The 18,626-nt window shown below is 47.4% G+C and overlaps 1 protein-coding gene across 9 annotated transcripts in view; it reads right to left on the bottom strand.

Annotated features, from left to right (window-relative positions):
* Positions 1-18,626, bottom strand: part of AGAP1 (ArfGAP with GTPase domain, ankyrin repeat and PH domain 1) — a 561,687-nt gene that overhangs the window by 177,866 nt on the left and 365,195 nt on the right. For all 9 annotated transcript variants that reach the window (XM_061412705.1, XM_061412707.1, XM_061412706.1 and 6 more), the window contains one exon: positions 81-249. In XM_061412705.1, coding sequence (XP_061268689.1) covers positions 81-249 — 169 coding nt within the window. The remainder of the gene's footprint in view (positions 1-80; positions 250-18,626) is intronic.

Below are 18,626 nucleotides of genomic sequence, written 5' to 3'. Positions count from 1 at the left end.
CTCAGCGCTGTCTCCCACATCAGGGCCACCCATCGCTAGAGCTGGGCTGGATCTCTTCGGCAGGTCGGCTGTGAGCTTACCTGAATTCGGTGAAATGTGCAAGCTGCTCATGTCCTTGGACAGGCCATTGGTTTTCGGGCTGGAGATGGGCGCGCAGGCCGACGTGGCTCGGGGGGGCCTCTTCCCTGGGACTTTCACAGTGGTTCTCAGAAGATCAATCTCTTTACCGTGAACATTCTGCATGTAATCCTGTTCAAAACGTTAAAACACCCAAGAGAGATTAAAAGGGAGACCTTCTACAATCTAGGACAAGAGGTTCTATGAGACATCATGAGGCATCATCCTATGACCCTTCCATGGTGGTGAGCGCTTTAAAAAATAAGGAGGCTTTGATCTGTCTTGTCCTGATGGCGTCATCATTATACTGAAATCAGCTCTGCCTCTGTGTCCTGAACTAGCCCAGGCGCTGGAGATAAGGAGACGCAGTAGATGCTTCTATGCGGGAGGATAAAGAAAATAAATACGGACATGAAATCCTACTCTGTGAGCTGATACTTATCAGATGGCACATGAGGAACCTGGGCTCTTCTGTGAGTTGCAGGGAAAACTCCATGGAGTAGGAACTATTTTGTAATAACCTTTTTGTCTCTGATGGCGATACCCTTGAATGTCTAGCTAAGTTGTCTGCTGGGAACTCAGGTAAACTCTAACTCAGAGGCCAAGCATTTTGTTCAGGAAGATGTCTGAGGGGTCAGTAGTAGGGTGCTGAAAAAACATAGAGGTCCCTGATGGATGGACAAGAGCTGGATGTTCAAGTAGAAAGCACATTATTTATACTCAGTGTGAGGTTTCTCCAAGGGATTCGCTGTACTCAGAAACAGTGTCTTGCTGCTGTCTGTGTTTTGGAGGTGAACGACTAGCAGTTATCATGGAACTAAGGAGAAGTCTAGGTACACAGTGGGCTGTCATCCAATTCCACGTGGAGGAAAAAAATACTTAGGAGTCAGCTGATGGATGGGCAGAGATGAGACGGCAACTGAGAGCCAGGGTGAGGGGGCTCTTGGCGCATTAGGAGTTATTGATCTTTTCATGCGTTTTTATGGGCAATAAGCCCCCTTGTCTCTGCAGACATATCATTAAACCAACGTCGCACACTGAGAAACGATGCAGCCTATCTAAATCACTGTTGGGTAAACAATATTTCAAGTGTTTTAAGACGAACCAGGGAAGGAAATAAACAGATTCCTTCCTCGGCAGAATCCTTCGTGCGTGTTTGCTAAGTCGCTTCAGTTGTGTCAGACTCTTTTTGACCCCAGGACTGTAGCCCACCAGGCTGCTTTGTCCATGGGATTCTCCAGGCAAGACTGCTGGAGTGGGGTTGCCACTTCCTCTTCCAAGGGATCTTCCTGACCCAGCGATTGAACCCATGTCTCTTACGTCTCCCGCATTGGCAGGCAGGTTCTTTACCACTAGTGCAGCCTGGGAAGCCTGGCAGAATCCTGGGGGGATTCATTTTACGACATCAAAGAAAAATCAATATATGTGTATTTCGTATAAGCAATCGAGTTTAAATCAATCTAATTTTAGAAGAACTACCAAAGGAGCCAGTGTGTGGGCTGCAAGGGGCCCAGGGAGACAGGAGCAGCGAGCCATTTCCTCATAGCTACCCGTCAGCAGGGCCAGTAGATGCAGGGAGAGAAGGAGGCGATGGTCTAGCAGCAGACTGCACAGTCAGAGGGGCCAGGAAAGTCGGTCAAGGTGTGTGACGGACACGCGAGAGGAGACGCAAGGTACCAGGGAAGCCAAGAGAAGGACCCTGCTGGCTTCTTTTAATTGCAAGACAAGGTCAATATTTCAGGAGGTGAAGCAGCTGAGAAGCAGGGACTGGTCTATCCAGAAGCAGGAAGTTTTCTGATAGAAATTATGGCCCAAGAAGGAATCCAAAGTCCAAGATTCCAACCCGTGGCAAGAACCCAAATTGAGTTGTCGGGACAGAGAGAGCCGTCCTCTCTCGGCCATATGCAGGGGGGGAAAACCGGCTGAGCATCACACCTCCCCCTGGAACCTAAGCAGCTGAGAGTCGTGGCCACATGGGGGCCACTCCAGACTCAGGAAAGGGGCTGGGAGAATTCTCAACAGAGGAGGAGGAAGTGCTGGAAGAGAAACTCCATCACATGAGGGGAGCCTGTGATGGAGAATACAGAACCCCAGAAGGTTCGCCGAGCACCAGCCCAGCAAAAGAAGATGCAACGGGGTCACAGGCGACCGCCCAAGGACAGACCTCAGACGGACAATTCTTAGCACATAACAGAAGCTCAAAAAGCCACGGCTAGGCTTAGGAGGAACATGGGCCTGCAGACAGATAGAGGAAGGATCAGGGGGTGCACCACAGTGGGGGTGAACTCAGACCAGTTCCTCCAGGGAGGGGCGAGGCTGGGCCTTCCTCAGCGATGATAAACCATCCAGATGGAAGCGGCTGCACCAGCTCGTACGCCGTCAGTGGGGGAAGCCGGGGGCATAGGCACTGATGCACCTGGGGCTGGACCAGCCGGGCATGTCATCTCCCATCTCTTGGGGGGGACATCTGCCGGGGTTGGCCATGGGCATGTTGGAAGGAGAGTTATCACAGGTTTCGGGAAGGGAGGTTCTGTGTCCAACTGGGAACAGACTAAAAGATTCCACTTGAAAGTTAAGATGCTTAGAAACTGCGCCCCCCGACTCCCACCACAAATACTATTTACTATGAAAAAAATTGTGATTTCAAAAGGATGAGGACTAAGGATAGAAAGAAAGTCGTTATCCTTAGATTAGGCTGAAGGATAAGGCAGATGGGAGGAAACACCGAGGTCTCGGGACACAGCTTATCAAGAGGCCAGCGAACAAAAAACATGGAAAGTGACCTTCAGTCAGCACAGGACCAAGGGTCAAGGTCATTGTGAAAAAAGGTTGTTCTCAAGCAGTTTTCACTTACTTCCATTGATACCTACTGAAAAGGGGCAAACCTCAAGTTTCAAAACCAAAGTTAGGACTTGTAAATAATGAATTCCTTCTTGCATAGTTACTCCTTTAAAAATATCAACTTGCTATAACTTTCTTCTTTAATGCCAATTCTTAACAAATTAAAATACAATAACAGGAGTGTAATTGAGCATTTATGGCTTATGGGCTCTGAAATGAGCCTAATCAGAGAGTGACTAAGCCTCAGCATGGCCTCCTTTTTAATAGGCATGTTTTAACATACAATAACCAGGATATTTTATTTAAATTTATTATAGAAATGTACCAAGTGCCAGCTCTCCAGATCTGAATGCAGCAAAGGGACCCATTTATCTTTGGCTCAGCACAGGCTGAGGGATCTGTTTTCTGCTTGAGTTAGGTGCTTCAAAGCACAGAAGAATTAGTTCTTAAGAAATTCAGAGGGTAAGTTTGGCAATTCCTAAATTTCAAGCCTCTAACATTGCTAAAACCTTTACAAGATGCATTTCCTAGTCCACACAAGTCTTTCAGCTTGGTGTTTTCAGAAACAGGTGGATACCTGAATCACTGGCTTCTAGCTTCTCCCAAGAGAAACAACACGGGAGTTTTCTGGTTTTGCAAGAATTACCCTTTTCATCTGGCCCCAGCTTGGGACTTGAGCAATTGAAGCTACAACCTCTAAATAATGTCGCCTCTTTAGAAGTGGGACGTGGGGCCCAGTGGTCCAAAGTAGGGACCTCGCAGGGCGAAATAAAGCCGGCGAGCTTGATTTTGATATGCAAATGTTCCAGATACATCCCTTCCCCGTGTTCCTGGTAGAAAAATGCTGATCGAGGATAAAAGGGGAAAAAACCCTTTAACAAGGCATGAGGGTAATTCAAAGCCAAGTACTTTTAAACAGCACTTAACAAGTCCCTGGGGCCCACTCAAGAGCCTGGCCCCCCAGAGGTGCCATCTCCTGCCCCTCAACAGCTTGAAAAAGTAGTAATTGCAAACCTATTTGCATTTTTCTTCTCAAGTTGTCCGTGCTCGTCGCCTGGATTATTTTTTGCAAGCAGGCGCCGGAGCGGAGGGACCGTCCCGGACCGGGTGGCTGGAGCTCGGTAACCGCGCCTGGCGCCCCCCTGCCACCCGGCTCCCGCACCTTTGCCATCCCTTGTTTTTTACATTTTCCTCCTAATTATGTTGCATCTATTGCCGTACACTTAATTAGCTGCATTAATGTGATTTCTTTTCACATAGTCAAGCAATTAAGAGCTATGATTGAGTTTCATTCAATTAGCCTCAACAAACATGCTAATTGATGTCCCAGATGCAAATGAGGAACAGTGAGGGAACCTGCTAGCAACTGAGAGCGTGTCAGGGACCCGCAGCTTCCAGCTTGCTGACGGCAGCACGGCTCCACGTGGCTCCCACCTTCCTCGGGCCACCTCTGGAGACAGCCCGAAGCCCTGGGCACCTTGGTGGGTGTACCAGATCCCTCCTGATTGGAGCATTAATGAATGTGCTGTGGTAACGGTTCTGTCCTAAAATCTCACAGTTACGACTTACCAAGACTGGAAGGTCATCACTGAAGAAGCACCGAGTTCCAGCCAGGAGACTGGCATCAAGTCCCTATCAAAATACTGCACGGGGCTCCTAAAAAACCCATCCAGGAGCTCTCCCCAGACAGCCAAGGGAACACTGTGTGGGTGTTGTCGTGGCCATCCCAGAGCCCTCTGTGTGCCTGACGCCCTACAGTTCTCAGTAAATGGTGAGTTCATCTTAGTCAGCTTGGGGGCATTTGGCCCTTGAAGTTAAGCTCAAAATACAGCAATCCATCAATAGTCCCTAAAAATACTCTTACTATATTGATTCTCACTGCTTCCCATCCCTTTGTTACCTTTGGCTGTCTGGTGAAAGACGGTTTGCTTCATGTATTCATAGGGTACCAGAAAGCAGTTTAACAAGATCTTAGAGCGAAACCCAAATGCATCCATGATGTGATTGGCATCTCAGAGTTAGATCATCAGAATAAAGCACACGGCTCTGGAAGGCAATCAGCACCACTCCAATTTCACATGTACTTTTTAAAGGGATTAACACTATTCGTTTCTGTAATTACATGATGGAAAGAATTATAGGAATCTGTATTCCAATTAGGTTTTCTCAATAAGTTCTGGTTCCTAACTGTACATAAAATGTTGAGAAATTTACACTTTTCTATTACTCTCTAATATTTTGTCTAAGTGAGATAACTGTTAGGACAGACTAATGCTTTGCTTTGGTCTTTGTGTCACGGCTAATCTAATCAAGCATTTTCTCTTTGCATAATCTAAATTCAGCAATCCTCAAAGTGTGGTCTTCAACACCCTATCAGGGGATTCACAGGTTCAACACTATTTTCAAAACAACCCCAAGACATCGCTTGCTTTTTCCCTGTGTTGAAATTTGCTTTTATGGTACAGAAGCGGTGTGAGTGATAAACCCTGATGGCGTCTCAGTGTGGAGCGAGACCGTGGTAACCAGGTTGTGCCGCACATTGTCTTTATTTTACTGATTCCTACGCTCTCAAAATGCAAACAAAAAACAGCTTCACTCCAGGATGTTCTTAATAAACCAAAACCTACCAATTAAAAACAATGGTAACCTCTGAGCCTTTAAATTTCTCAGGTGATGCCACGGCAAGTATACTTCAGGGTTTCTGCTGCACTTTGAAAGCAGGAAAGCTCTTCCCGAAGTGTTTCATTCACAAGCTGAATTTGTCACTTGTTTGCGGGGGCAACACTTCTACTTGAAAGAAGGACTATGTCAGACACTAACTGTGGTGATTCAGTCTTGGGCACTTGGCAGATATTTTCTTGAAAATGCACAAAGTAAGTACTGCAAGGAAAGCAGCTGACAGTGTTTGTGGCCAGTGGTAGAATTTGAGCTTTCTAGTGATGATGTGAGGAGAAGGCAATGGCACCCCACTCCAGTACTCTTGCCTGGAAAATCCCATGGATGGAGGAGCCTGGTGGGCTGCAGTCCATGGGGTCGCTAGGAGTCGGACATGACTGAGCAACTTCACTTTCACTTTCATGCATTGGAGAAGGAAATGGCAACCCACTCCAGTGTTCTTGCCTGGAGAATCCCAGGGACGGGGGAGCCTGGTGGGCTGCTGTCTATGGGGTCACACAGAGTCGGACACGACTGAAGTGACTTAGCAGCAGCAGTAGCAGTGATGATGTGAAGTTTGAAAACTTGTAACTCTCACCATGAGATTGATAACTTCTAAATACCCAGAGACTTTTCTGACAAGACTGGTGGTGATATTAATGAATGTGATTTGGGGGGTATTAAAAGACCCTGATTTAGAAAAGGCAGAGGGACTAGAGACCAAATTGCCAACATTCATTGGATCATCGAAAAAGCAAGAGAGCTCCAGAAAAACATTTACTTTTGATTCATTGGCTACATTAAAGCCTCTGACTGTGTGAATCACAAGAAACTGTGAAAAATTATTAAAGAGATGGAAATACCAGACCACCTGACCTTCCTCCTGAGAAACCTGTATGCAGGTCAAGAAGCAACAGTTAGAACAGGACATGAAACAACAGACTGGTTCAAAATTGGGAAAGGAGTACGTCAAGGCTGCATATTGTCACCTGCTTATTTGACTTATATGCAGATTACATCATGAGAGGTGCCAGGGTGGATGTATCACAAGCTGGAATCAAGATTGCCTGGAAGAAAGATCAAGAATCTCAGATATGCAGATGACACTACCCTCATGGCAGAAAGTGAAGAGGAACTAAAGAGCCCTTTAAGAAAGTGAAAGAAGAGAGTGAAAAAGCTGGCTTAAAACTCAATACTCAAAAAACTAAGTTCATGGCATCCAGTCCCATCACTTCAAGGCAAGTAGATGGGGAGAAATGGAAACAGTGGTCGATTTAAAAGATGCTTGCTCCTTGGAAGAAAAGCTAGGACAAACCTAGACAGTGTATTAAAAGGCAGAGACATCACTTTGCTGACAAAGGTCTGCATAGTCAAAGCTATAGTTTTTCCAGTAGTCATGTACGGATGGATGTGAGAGTTGGACCATAAAGAAGGCTGAGTGCTGAAGAATTGATGCTTTCGAACTGCGGCACTGCTGGAAAAGACTCTTGAGAGGCCCTTGGACCACAAAGAGATCAAACCAGTCAATCCTGAATATTCGTTGGAAGGACTGACGCTGAAGCTGCAACTCCAATCCTTTGGCCACCTGATGTGAAGAGCCAATTCACTGGAAAAGACCCTGATGCTGGGAAAGATTGAGGGAAGGAGGAGAAGGTGGTGACAGAGGATGAGATGGTTGGATGGCATCACCGATTCAGTAGACATGAGTTTGCACAAACTCTGGGAGATAGTGAAGGACAGGGAAGCCTGGTGTTCCTGGGGTTGTAAAGAGTCGGACACTGAACAACAACTCAATGAAAAGTGTCACCATTTGGAAATCGCATACCTCAGTTAAACAAGCTTTCTGAAACGATTGACGCTGAATGTCACATGCATGGATACAAATTCATTCAAAGTGCAAGACAGGTCATTGGATTTTAAATCAGCAAGGAAAGTAAACTTCATTGAATTCCTAATCTTTAAGAAACTGTCACATGTAGAGTTTTGGTGCAGTACCCAAGAAGACCCACAATCTGAAATGGCTATTAAAGTGCTCCTCCCTCAGCCCTCCTACACTGTTGGTGGGAATATAAATTGCTGCAGCAGTATGGAAAACAGTATGGAGGTTCCTCAGAAGCTAGAGCTGCTATGTGATCCAACAATCCCACTCCTAGTCGCTCAATCACGTCTGAGTCTTTGTGATCCCACGGACTGTAGCCCGAGAGGCTCCTCTGTCCGTGGAATTTCCCAGGCAAGAACAGTGAAGTGGGCTGCTGTTTCCTACTCCAGGGGATCTTCCTGGCCCAAGGACCAAACCCCCATCTCTTGTGTCTCCTGCATTGGCAGGCAGATTCTTTACAACTGTGCCCCCTGGGAAGCCCAAGTATCCAGACAAAATTATAATTCAAAAAGACACACGCAGCCCAGTGTTCACTGCAGCACTACTGACAATAGCCAGGACATGGAGACAACTCAAAAGTCCACTGACAGATGAACGGGTAGAGAAGTGGTGCAAGTGAAGTGAGGCCGCTCAGTCGTGGCCGACTCTGCGACCCTGTGGACTGTAGCATACCAGGCTTCTCCGTCCATGGGATTCTCCAGGTAAGAGTACTGGAGTGGGTTACCATTTCCTTCTCCAGGGGATCTTCCCGACCCAGGGACTGAACCCGGGTCTCCTGCATTGGAGGCAGACGCTTTAACCTCTGAGCCACCAGGGAAGCCCCCAAAGAAGTGGTACACACATACAAAAGGCTGCTACTCAGCCATAAAAAAAAAAAGAAAGAAATAATGCCACTTGCAGCAACATGGATGAACGTAGAGATGAACATACTGAGCGCAGTAAGCCAGGCAGAGAAAGACAAATATCATATGATGGCATTTATATAGAGAAATCTAAAATATGACACAACAAATGACTGATCTAGGAGACAGACTCACAGCCATAGAGGACAGACGTGAAGTTGCTGGGGTGGGAGGGGAGTGGGGGAAGGAGGGATTGGGAGTTTGGGGTTATCAGATTCAAAGTAGTATAAACAGGAGGGATAAGCAACAAGATGCTACTACACAGCACAGGGCCGTATATTCAATATCATATAATAAAGCATAATGGAAAAGAATGTGAAAAAGAATGCACACACGAATCGCTGGATCACTGCGCTGCAGAGGAGAAATTAACATGCCATTGTGAATCAACTACGCTTCAAAAACAGAAAATTTTAAAAGCACACGACATTTAAAAAAAAACTCCTCCCTCTTCCAGCCAAATATCTTTATCAGAGTTTTTTTTACACACTTTAAAAGTGCTTTGAAAAAAGGAAAACAATGCTACTCTGCTCACAATTTCCTTTTATTTTGGAAAATATCTTCTTCATAAACAATGTTTGTGGGATAGTATGTAATGGGTGGGTTATTATTAAATGAATTCTAGAATATAAAATTTTTTTCTGTTCTAATTTCTCCCATGACAAACATCAATAGATATAATCCACAGAAACAAAAACTCATTCAGATGCCTCGATTTTGAAGAAAGTATACGGGCCCCAGAACCACGAGTCCAGCTTAATGTTCACAAACCAGCCACGGGCTGGGTGTGTGTGATTTTATGCACACAACTGGGGGCAGTGCAGGTACTAGACACAGTCAGCACCCTGTCTGTCTTCTCCTGGAGGAGGAGAATAACTCAGTCTTCCCCATTTCCACTACACTTCACATATGTCCAGTTTCAAGAAGAATAGAAGTCTGTATAAATCCTATTTTTAAAAACCTTTACTTCTGGGCTCAAAAAAAAAAAAAAAAAAAAAGTATGTAAGAGAAGCCATTGTCAGATGTCCTGCCATTCCCAAACTCTGCTTAATACTATTTTCAAAGGAAATACCTCTATAAAGACATACACAATACCATCCCTTCAAAGACACCAGCGAACGCTCAAGTCCGACACGTATGAATAATAAACAATAGCCTCATATATAGTCACCGGCACAGAGGAGAGTGACACCCTAAAGATACCAGGAAGATATTATAATACTACGAGAAATCTTCCGGCCACATCCATTCAGATCACATACCTCAAAGAGGACAATTTCTCCTTATCGCCACAGGACCACAGTTATAATAGCAAGGAAGGAGGCAGCTTCAAAGAGAAAACCCTTGGGAGAATCAGTTTGGTTTCCCAAGACGGTCAAGAGAATCCCAGAGTCTCACTTCTAGAGCTGCTTCGGGACGACCACTTGACCAGTGTGGATCCATGTGACCTGTGGCCGCTACAGGGAGAAGGCACCCAGCAAACTGGATGTGTAACACCAACGAGACAAAGGCAAAGCTGACGACCCTTGATTCTGCACAAAGGCTTTACCGCGCCCAGGGAATTAACCTAAGATGCACCAGCAGAGAAGGCTGGTGAAACGTCATGCAAGTGTGGCACCCTCACGGATCAAGGGGAGCTCGACACCCTAGGGCAAACCTCTCCAGTGCACATGCTCTCAGCATTCAAGTCCAATGTTGGGCTCAAGTCCATGGTGGGCTCAAGTCCAACATAAGCTCGGGTCACAGGTTAATATGCATGCATGCTCAGTTGCTCAGCTGTGTCTGACTCTTTGTGACCCTGTGGACTGTAGCCTGTCAGGCTTTTCTGTCCATATTATTTCCCAGGCAAGAACACTGGAGTGGGTTGCCATTTCCTTCTCCAGGGGATCTTGCTGACCCAGGGATCGAACCCATGTTTCCTGCATCTCCTGTACTGGCAGGCGGATTCTTTACCACTGAGCCACCTGGGAAACACAGGTTAATATAATATACTAAATCAAAATAGAGAATTTCCACAATGAATCATGAATATAATCTTTGTGCTTCTTGATTGTCTCTGTCTTGATTGACCTTGTATATTGAGCTTTACACTGCAAGACAGATTTTTCTCATTTTAAGTTAAATTGAATATTACCCAGTTGTAACCCATGCATGCTCAAACCTAGCCTTACAAAATGAATGTGTTGGATATGCAGGTCTCTTCCAGAGGCAAGCATGAGTGAAAGTTCACTGCAGTGAACTTCAAGGAGCCAGCGCCATTCCTGGCTCTACGAGTATTTTTATAATTAAATATGGCTTGAAACAACTGGACCAGTACTTAGATCTGACAAAGTCTGAGTTATGTAGGAATATTCACCATAATGATAATTAGATCTATCTGAACCTTTTTAAAACTCCAGATTCCTTGGGATGCATTTGCTAGAATGTGAAGCACTTAAAGAAATAGATTTTTTAAAGACAGAAAAGCAGACAAAGTCATCTTCCTAGGACACTAACGATCACTATCTTCTTCTACCGTTTTAACCCAACATGGACAGAAAAAGTCCCACTTCAAGTTTTGCCCATCACAGAATTTCCTCTAATTTCAGAACTCTGACGAGGCCTGTCCAGAAAAAAAACACTTTTTTGGCTCCCTGATGCACTGTTTTGGGAGTGACCCTGTTTTCCTAATGCTGTTTACTGCCCACCAAGGTGGTTTACAGTAATATAATCAGATTCATTTCAAATGAAGAGTGGTCAATTCACTGACTAACATAGTTCTCTGGTTTTCTAAATTAAGACTGTCTGCAGAAGACAGAGCTTCTCCAGGCCAGAGGATGGCCTCAGAGTAAGAGTGCCTGGAGGCTCTGTCTGTCAGGGCTTGTGGACTGTTTCAACATCCCGGGTTCTGATTTCTCATCTTTAAATATAAGGATAATAATAATTCTTTCATCAAGCAATTGTTTTTGTGATTAACTGAGATAATAAAGAAAGAACTTGAAAGAATCCCAAAGCCCTAAATAAATGTTGGCTCTTACTGCTCATGTCTAATAAATATACTGAAATATTTGCCCTGTGATTTCACATGGGCATTTCCCGAAGCATAGGTGTTGTCCCCACTGGAGGCAGCCACCCCAACATGATAAGCCGTTGGGGGTGACTTGCAATGCTATTTCTCACTTAGCAGGATAGGGGAAAGAAACTGTCCTCTGGAAATGCATGACATTTTCTACTTTTTCTTCCCTTTCTCCTTTTTTCTTTATTTTTTTTGTGAAGGGGAGGTGGGATGGGGTAGGCATATAGAGGGTAGTCAGACATTTTTATTGCAAAACGCCGTCTGGAAAAGATGCAAAACAAAATTGCTAAAAATGCAAGGGAGAAAAATACAGGAGAAAAACAAAAGGCCCCCTTCCCCTTGCTTATTGAGTTCAAAGGCATAACAGGCAAGTGCCCTGCAGCCAATGGGAAGCTACACTAATTTTAAAGCCATAAAACGCTATCAAGTGCCCTGCGGGGCAGGACTACACTGAAGCTTGTGGCACCTAAATAAGATATGGTTCATTTACTTCGCAGCTTAGCCTAATGTAATCATCAGCGGATTCTTAGCCTAGAGTTGTAACAGGCAAATAGCCGCTGAGGCAGAGGCGGCACTCCCAGCCATCGACGGGGACGCCGCTAGATTGCTGTTGATTAGAAAATTTTTCAGTTTTGACAAGCACTTAATGAACATAAATCGCACCTTGATTGGTTTCCATCTGGGGCCACGGGCACACCTGAGAAGAAGCCATCCTCCGAGTCTGCATCGCTCCCTTCCTCCCAACACTTTAGCAACCGGCCGGCAACTGGGCTAGAACCAGAGCAGCATGCATTTATAAAGTCTAATGATGAAACCCCATCTCTTGGCAGCAGGGAAAGAGCATTCCCGCCTGTCCCCCACGCCCGAGCTCTCCCACTGAGAGTTCTCCACAGCGACTTGCTGCCAGTGAAGAAAATGGATGGACTGGACTTGGCTACCTTTGGTAAGGATTTCCAGCCACAATTAACAACCCTCACAGGGTCCCAGTGGAAAACAAAGTGATACAGAGTGAGTTGTTGCTGATGTTGTTTTACTTGCTAAGATGTATCCAGCTCTTTTGCAACCCCGATGACTGTAGCCTGCCAGGCTCCTCTGTCCATGGGATTCTCCAGGCAGGAATACTGGAGTGGGTTGCCATTTCCTTCTCCAGGGGATCTTCCCCACCCAGGGATCGAACCTACATCTCCTGCATTAGCAGGCAGATTCTTTACCACTGCATCACCTGGGAAGCCCTGCAGATTAGGTACAAGGATGAAATATGCTATGTACTGCTAAGGCAGTGTCCCGTGGATTCCTCTAGAAGCTTTACTCAAACTCACAGGCTATTATAAAAACATATATATACTTTTTTTTTTTTTTAAAGCAAGAAGACAGAAGAGTTTTTCGATGTAGAAAAAAAAGTAAATTAGGCACAGTCTACCCTATCTGATGGCTTAATTTCTATAAAGACAGGAAGACTTTCTCTGATCTTGGGCTACTTACGGTCATCCTGTTCTCAACATCGAGACAAAGTGTACCATGGTAAGCCAGCATTTTGGCCATTTTTTCCCTTTGTAAACCTAAACACTTTCAAACCCTGCTGCTGCTGCTGCTGCTGCTGCTAAGTCGCTTCAGTCGTGTCTGACTCTGTGCAACCCCATAGACGGCCTCCTACCAGGCTCCTCTGTCCCTGGGATTCTCCAGGCAAGAACACTGAGGGCTATATAAATAAATGAGGAATTCCTTGGAGCAGACTTTGATAAAGAATCTAACATTTTTCTATTTGTGTAAAAGGTGTGAGTTTTCCAGTGGTCCCTCCTGCCAACAATAGTTGTAGATATTCCTTGAAATTTTTTATTCTGTTGTGGTGGTGTCATGCCATGGGCCTGAAAGCCTTGATACACAGGAGAAATGATTTCTCATGCTATCTGAAACGCCAATGAACGCCAGAAGTATTTCTCAGGCTACCCGAAGAACAGAGAGGGACAGCTCCCCTCACCTTCGGAGGGCACTCGGCAAACACAGAGAGCCCACGTGGGCAGGGCTGGGTGGGTGTTTTCACACCATGTGGCTTCTAGACCATCATGCAGGGTATTAGGCCTCCAGAACCCGCCTTGATCATGAAGGGCCCAGCCAGTTTCTCTGTGGTATTTCTCAACCAGGGCCTTGGTTAATGTCGGGCATCTTTAAATTCAGCTCTTCTCAACAGCTCTCCCGCTTTGTAGTTCTTAACAGTAAAACTTCAAGCTCCAAAGAGGTATTTGCACACCTACGAAACTCCAATACTTTGGCTACCTGATGTGAAGAGTGGACTCATTGGAGAAGACCCTGATGCTGGGAAAGACTGAAGGTAAAAGGAGGAAGCAGTGGCAGAGGATGAGATGGTTAGATAGCATCAGAGACTCAGTGGACATGCGTTTGAGCAAACTCCCGGGAGACAGTGAATGACAGGGAAGCCTGGTGTCCCTGCAGTCCATGGGGGTCACAAAGAGCCAGACAGGACCCAGCATCTGAACAACAACATTCACAGCAGCCAAAGAAGGGAAGAAGCCAAGTGTCGCCCCACAAATGAATGGACACAGCATGCGGTGCACACACTGGGACTGGTTCCAGGACCCGGGGGACAACAAAATCCACAGAATCTCAAGGCCCGTATATGAAACGGCAGAGTATTTGCATATAACTTACACACATTGCTGTGCTTAGTCACTCTGTCCTGTCCAATTCTTTGTGAGCCCAGGGACTGCAGCTGCCAGGCTCCTCTGTGCATGGGATTCTCCAGGCAAGAACAGTGGAGTGGGTTGCCATGCCTTCCTCTGGGAGATCGTGCCAACGCAGGGATCAAACCCAGGTCTCCTGCATTGCAGGTGGATTCTTTATCATCTGAGCCACCAGGGAAGCCCCTGTAACCTTTATCTTCCTGTATATCATCTCTAGATTATTTCTAATACCTAATATGATATAAATGATATGTAAATAGTTGCTAGCATGTGAGAAATTCACGTTTTTGCTTTTTGGAACTCTGGATTTTTTTCCCCCAAAATATTGATCTGCAGTTGGTTGAGTTGTGGGATGTACATACCCAATGGTATTGTATGTATATACAGTGGATTATTACTCAGCCCTAAAAAGGAAAGAAATGCTACTACACGGATGAACCTTGAAGGCAGGAGGCTAAGTGAAAGCCGAGCCACAAAAAGACAAATACTACATGATCTACTGATATGAGGTACTCAGGATAGTCAAATTCATAGAATCAAAAAAGTAGAAGGCGGCTGCCAGGGGCCAGGGGAGGGAATTCAGAGTTAGTGTTTAATAGGGGCAGAGTTTCACTTGTGCAAGATGAGAACATCCCAGAGACGGATGGAGGTGCCTGTTGTACAACATGATGAACAGCCTTCTCAGTCCTGAACCATATGCTTAAAAAGGGCAAAGAAGGTACATTTTATGTTATGTGGGTAAGTGAAATGAGAGTTAGTCACTCAGTCGTGTCCAACTCTTTGTGGCCCCATGGACTGTAGCCCACCAGGCTCCTCTGTCCATGGGATTCTCCAGGCAAGACTACTAGAGTGGGTTGCCATGCTCTCCTCTCAGGGATCTTCCTGACCCAGGGATCAAACCTGAGTCTCTGGCATCTCCTGCACCGGCAAGTGGGTTCTTTCCCATTAGGGCCACCTGGGGGTTCCAGTACCGGGCTAAGATTCTGTGGCATCTGTATCATGCCCCTGTGTGTGTGTTCTCTCCTGACCCTGACATAAAGCTAATCTACCTTTGGGCAGGGGTGGCGGCGGGGCGGGGGGGGCGTCTAAGCTGTGTAATACGGGTAGTTTCCTCCCTTCCAATTGCACCAGGATTTTTAAGGCAGAGCCAGGATTACCAAGCATAGGTTTGGAACCCAGGCCATCTAGGGGCAAAGGCTTGACACGAAGCCCTGGTGTGGCCCTGAGCTCGGCCACGAGGCCCCTCTGCGGTGGTGGCCTGCACGCTGAGCCCACAAGAGCCCTGGGCAGCCGGGGCACAGGGCACAGTCCTCAGGAGGAGCCAGGGAGCACCTCCCATGGAGGACGGGCAGGAAGGTCCACCTGCACGATGGACATCAGACTGGAATGAAGCCAGACTGGAGAGGCGTGTATAGACCGAGGACTGCTTCCGGCACCACGGCTTATTCAGGGGCAACAGAACCTGGTAACCACCCATCACAGGATGAACAGGCGGACTGCTGCAGTGCGACACGGCCAGGACACGCCAACATCGTCTTCCCAGGAAGAAAGGGAGGCCTGTCTTCTCGGGGTTAGCAGTCTTCCATGACTCAGAGTTTCCACATCTGGAAATCCGGGCTTGGATTCTATCTGTCCAGCCTTGCAGTGTGGCTTCTGTAACATTCTGGGGAGACCAAGGCAGAATTCTTCCAAGTGTAACTCAATTCACCACCTCAAGAGATGGGGGTGCACCTTCACAGGTGTGCAGCTGGCCAAAGGGATTCTCTGTGAATCCTCAATCATCCAGTTAAATGTCCTGATTTTATGCAAAGATGAGTCATTTTATTTATTTTATTTTTGGCCATGCCATGTGGCTTGCAGATCTTCATTTCCCAACAAGGGATTGAACCCGGGTCCTCGGCAGTGGAAGTGCAAAGTCCTAACCACTGGACTGCCAGAGAATTCCAGGGATTCTGTTATTTTAAATGACAGTTACCAGCAGTGGTTACGGGCAAGAGTTGCTTCTCTTACAACAAAAGGTTATCCTCCTTTTTACCTTGAAATATTTCTTTTGAGAAGAATGCCTGCTCTGGAAAGCATCTCACATCTTTTTGTTATTTTGGCATTTGTTAAAAAACAAAAAAAAGTAGATTCCCCACCCCCGCCATGATTTTGAAACTAGAAACTTGTTGAAATCAGCATTCTGATGATAATTCAGAGTCTGAGTCCGTGGGGAGAAAAAACAAAGAAATGTCAATGGCATACAGAAGCAAAAGCTGAGTGGAAATGGAACGTCTGAGCCACTTGATTAGGAAGGAAGGTCCTGTGAGAAGAAGCGTCTAGTTCGAAGGGCAGGGGCAAGTGACCGCAGCCCAGCAGCTTCTCACTCGGGCAGCACATGGAATGAGAAAGAAATCCAGGAAGGAGGATTTCAAACCGCTGAGCACCTCGAGTACGAGTCGGTCAGCTGTGTCGGCCAGCCACTCGTGCTCAGGAGGAAGCCAGGGGAACCTTCCCGGTCAGGGCACCGTCGAGTCCTTGGCTCGACCTGTGGCCCCGCGTGAACTCTTACGGGTCCACTTAGGAATGCCCGGCGCACAGCCTTGTCAGCAGTTATTTCAGCCGCGCCCTGGACGGCAGCCCCCTCGACACGGAAGATGAATGGGTGGCGGTGCTGGACTGTGCGGCCTCGAGGGTCCAAGTTCTTTCTCATTATCCCCTCCACTTTTCCATCAAGGTACTGCCTAAGGGCTCACGTTCAAGTCCACAGAGAGCGAATCCAAGGCTCTCAGAACCGGCAGCCCTTCACCCACCCAGACCACGAACCAGCCAAGTGTCAGGAAACCTCGGGACGCTCAGACGTGTCTCCTCCAAGAAGGTCAAGCACTTAGGGCTTTTTAAAGGTCTTATAGTTGCATAGGTCTTCCGAGAATCAAAAAAAAATACAGACCACAGGGCCGCAGCAGACGTCAACAGCTTGCTTTTTACCATTTCAGTCTTATTTACGTATTTAGGGTTGTCATGAAAAATGGCACGTGGAGAGGAAGGAGCAGTGAAGCTGGTCAGTCCTGCAGGGACGGTGACCAACTTGTCCCAGTTGCCTGGGGCTTCCTGCGTTTTTGGCACTGAACGTCCCGCATCTTAGGAAAGACCAGGGCAGTCGGACACTCTACTCGGAGTGCCTGCAAAGCCAAAAAAGCTTCGTTACCTTAGCTCCCCACGTGCTATCTAAACTGTGTTCTAGGTTCCACTTAATAACAGCATCTTGAGAAAGAAAGATGAATCAAATCAACTGTTTTCTTTTTCCTGAACCCAGTTTTCTGTCTTACCATGAGACTCACCGCACCCAGCAGCACCTATCTGGGGGTGGGGAGCGGGCTGGGCTCCGACTGGCCCCAGGAGCCTCCATTTGCCATGAGACTCACCGCACCCAGCAGCACCTATCTGGGGTGGGGAGCGGGGTGGGGTCCGACTGGCCGCAGGAGCCTCCATTTGCCATGAGACTCACCCCACCCAGCAGCACCTATCTGGGGGTGGGGTGCGGGGTGGGGTCCGACTGGCTCCAGGAGCCTCCATTTGCCATGAGACTCACCCCACCCAGCAGCACCTATCTGGGGGTGGGGTGTGGGGTGGGGTCTGACTGGCTCCAGGAGCCTCCATTTGCCATGAGACTCACCCCACCCAGCAGCACCTATCTGGGGGTGGGGTGTGGGGTGGGGTCTGACTGGCTCCAGGAGCCTCCATTGGCCATGAGACTCACCCCACCCAGCAGCACCTATCTGGGGTGGGGTGCGGGGTGGGGTCTGACTGGCTCCAGGAGCCTCCATTTGCTAAGAGTTCTCGGTGGCATTCTTGGACCACACACTCTGAAGAGTCTCAAGTGATCTTAAGATAACACCACCACACATCCCCTGGAGCCAACGGACTCTCTCTGGGTTTTCCAAACAGACGGCAAATGGCCAGTTTCTCAGGGTCTACCTTAAAAGGCACGCTAAGCAGCAGCGGGGCCTGACCCCGTGCAGAAGGGGAAGGACGCAGGAGCTGATGCTTCACGACAAGTTCCACCGTAGGCCAGGGGCGCGTGTACTGAGTTATGGAGGCAAGGCCGTGAGCATGCCCCTGCCCCCGCCCCCGAAGCAATCATCCTGCAGTGCAAGAACCACGGATTTTTAGGAAGCCCCTAGGCTGAAATCCACCATTCCCTCTCCCACCTGTGCCGACATCTCCCCCTTGCTACCTACACTGCAGGAGGGAGGCGGAGCCCGGCAGGCCAAGCCAGCCACTGCCAATGGCTCCCAAGCGTCCGGGGAAGGGCAGAGCAGGCCAGGGGGTGTCGCAGTGGGCGAAGGGTGGGGTTGAGACTCCCGGGAGCGCAGAGAGAACAAATCTGGGGTCTGGAGGTATCACTGGTATCAACTTGTAGGGATCGGTCTCCATCTGGGTAGGATCCATGTTTTGTCCGTGTTTTCCCTCTAATTCCCAGACGGTCATGCCTATGA

Source organism: Bos javanicus, chromosome 3 (assembly GCF_032452875.1).
Source record: "Bos javanicus breed banteng chromosome 3, ARS-OSU_banteng_1.0, whole genome shotgun sequence".
Lineage (NCBI taxonomy): Eukaryota > Metazoa > Chordata > Mammalia > Artiodactyla > Bovidae > Bos > Bos javanicus.
The sequence above is the reverse complement of the archived record's forward strand: the minus strand, read 5'-3'. Positions and strand labels throughout refer to the sequence as shown.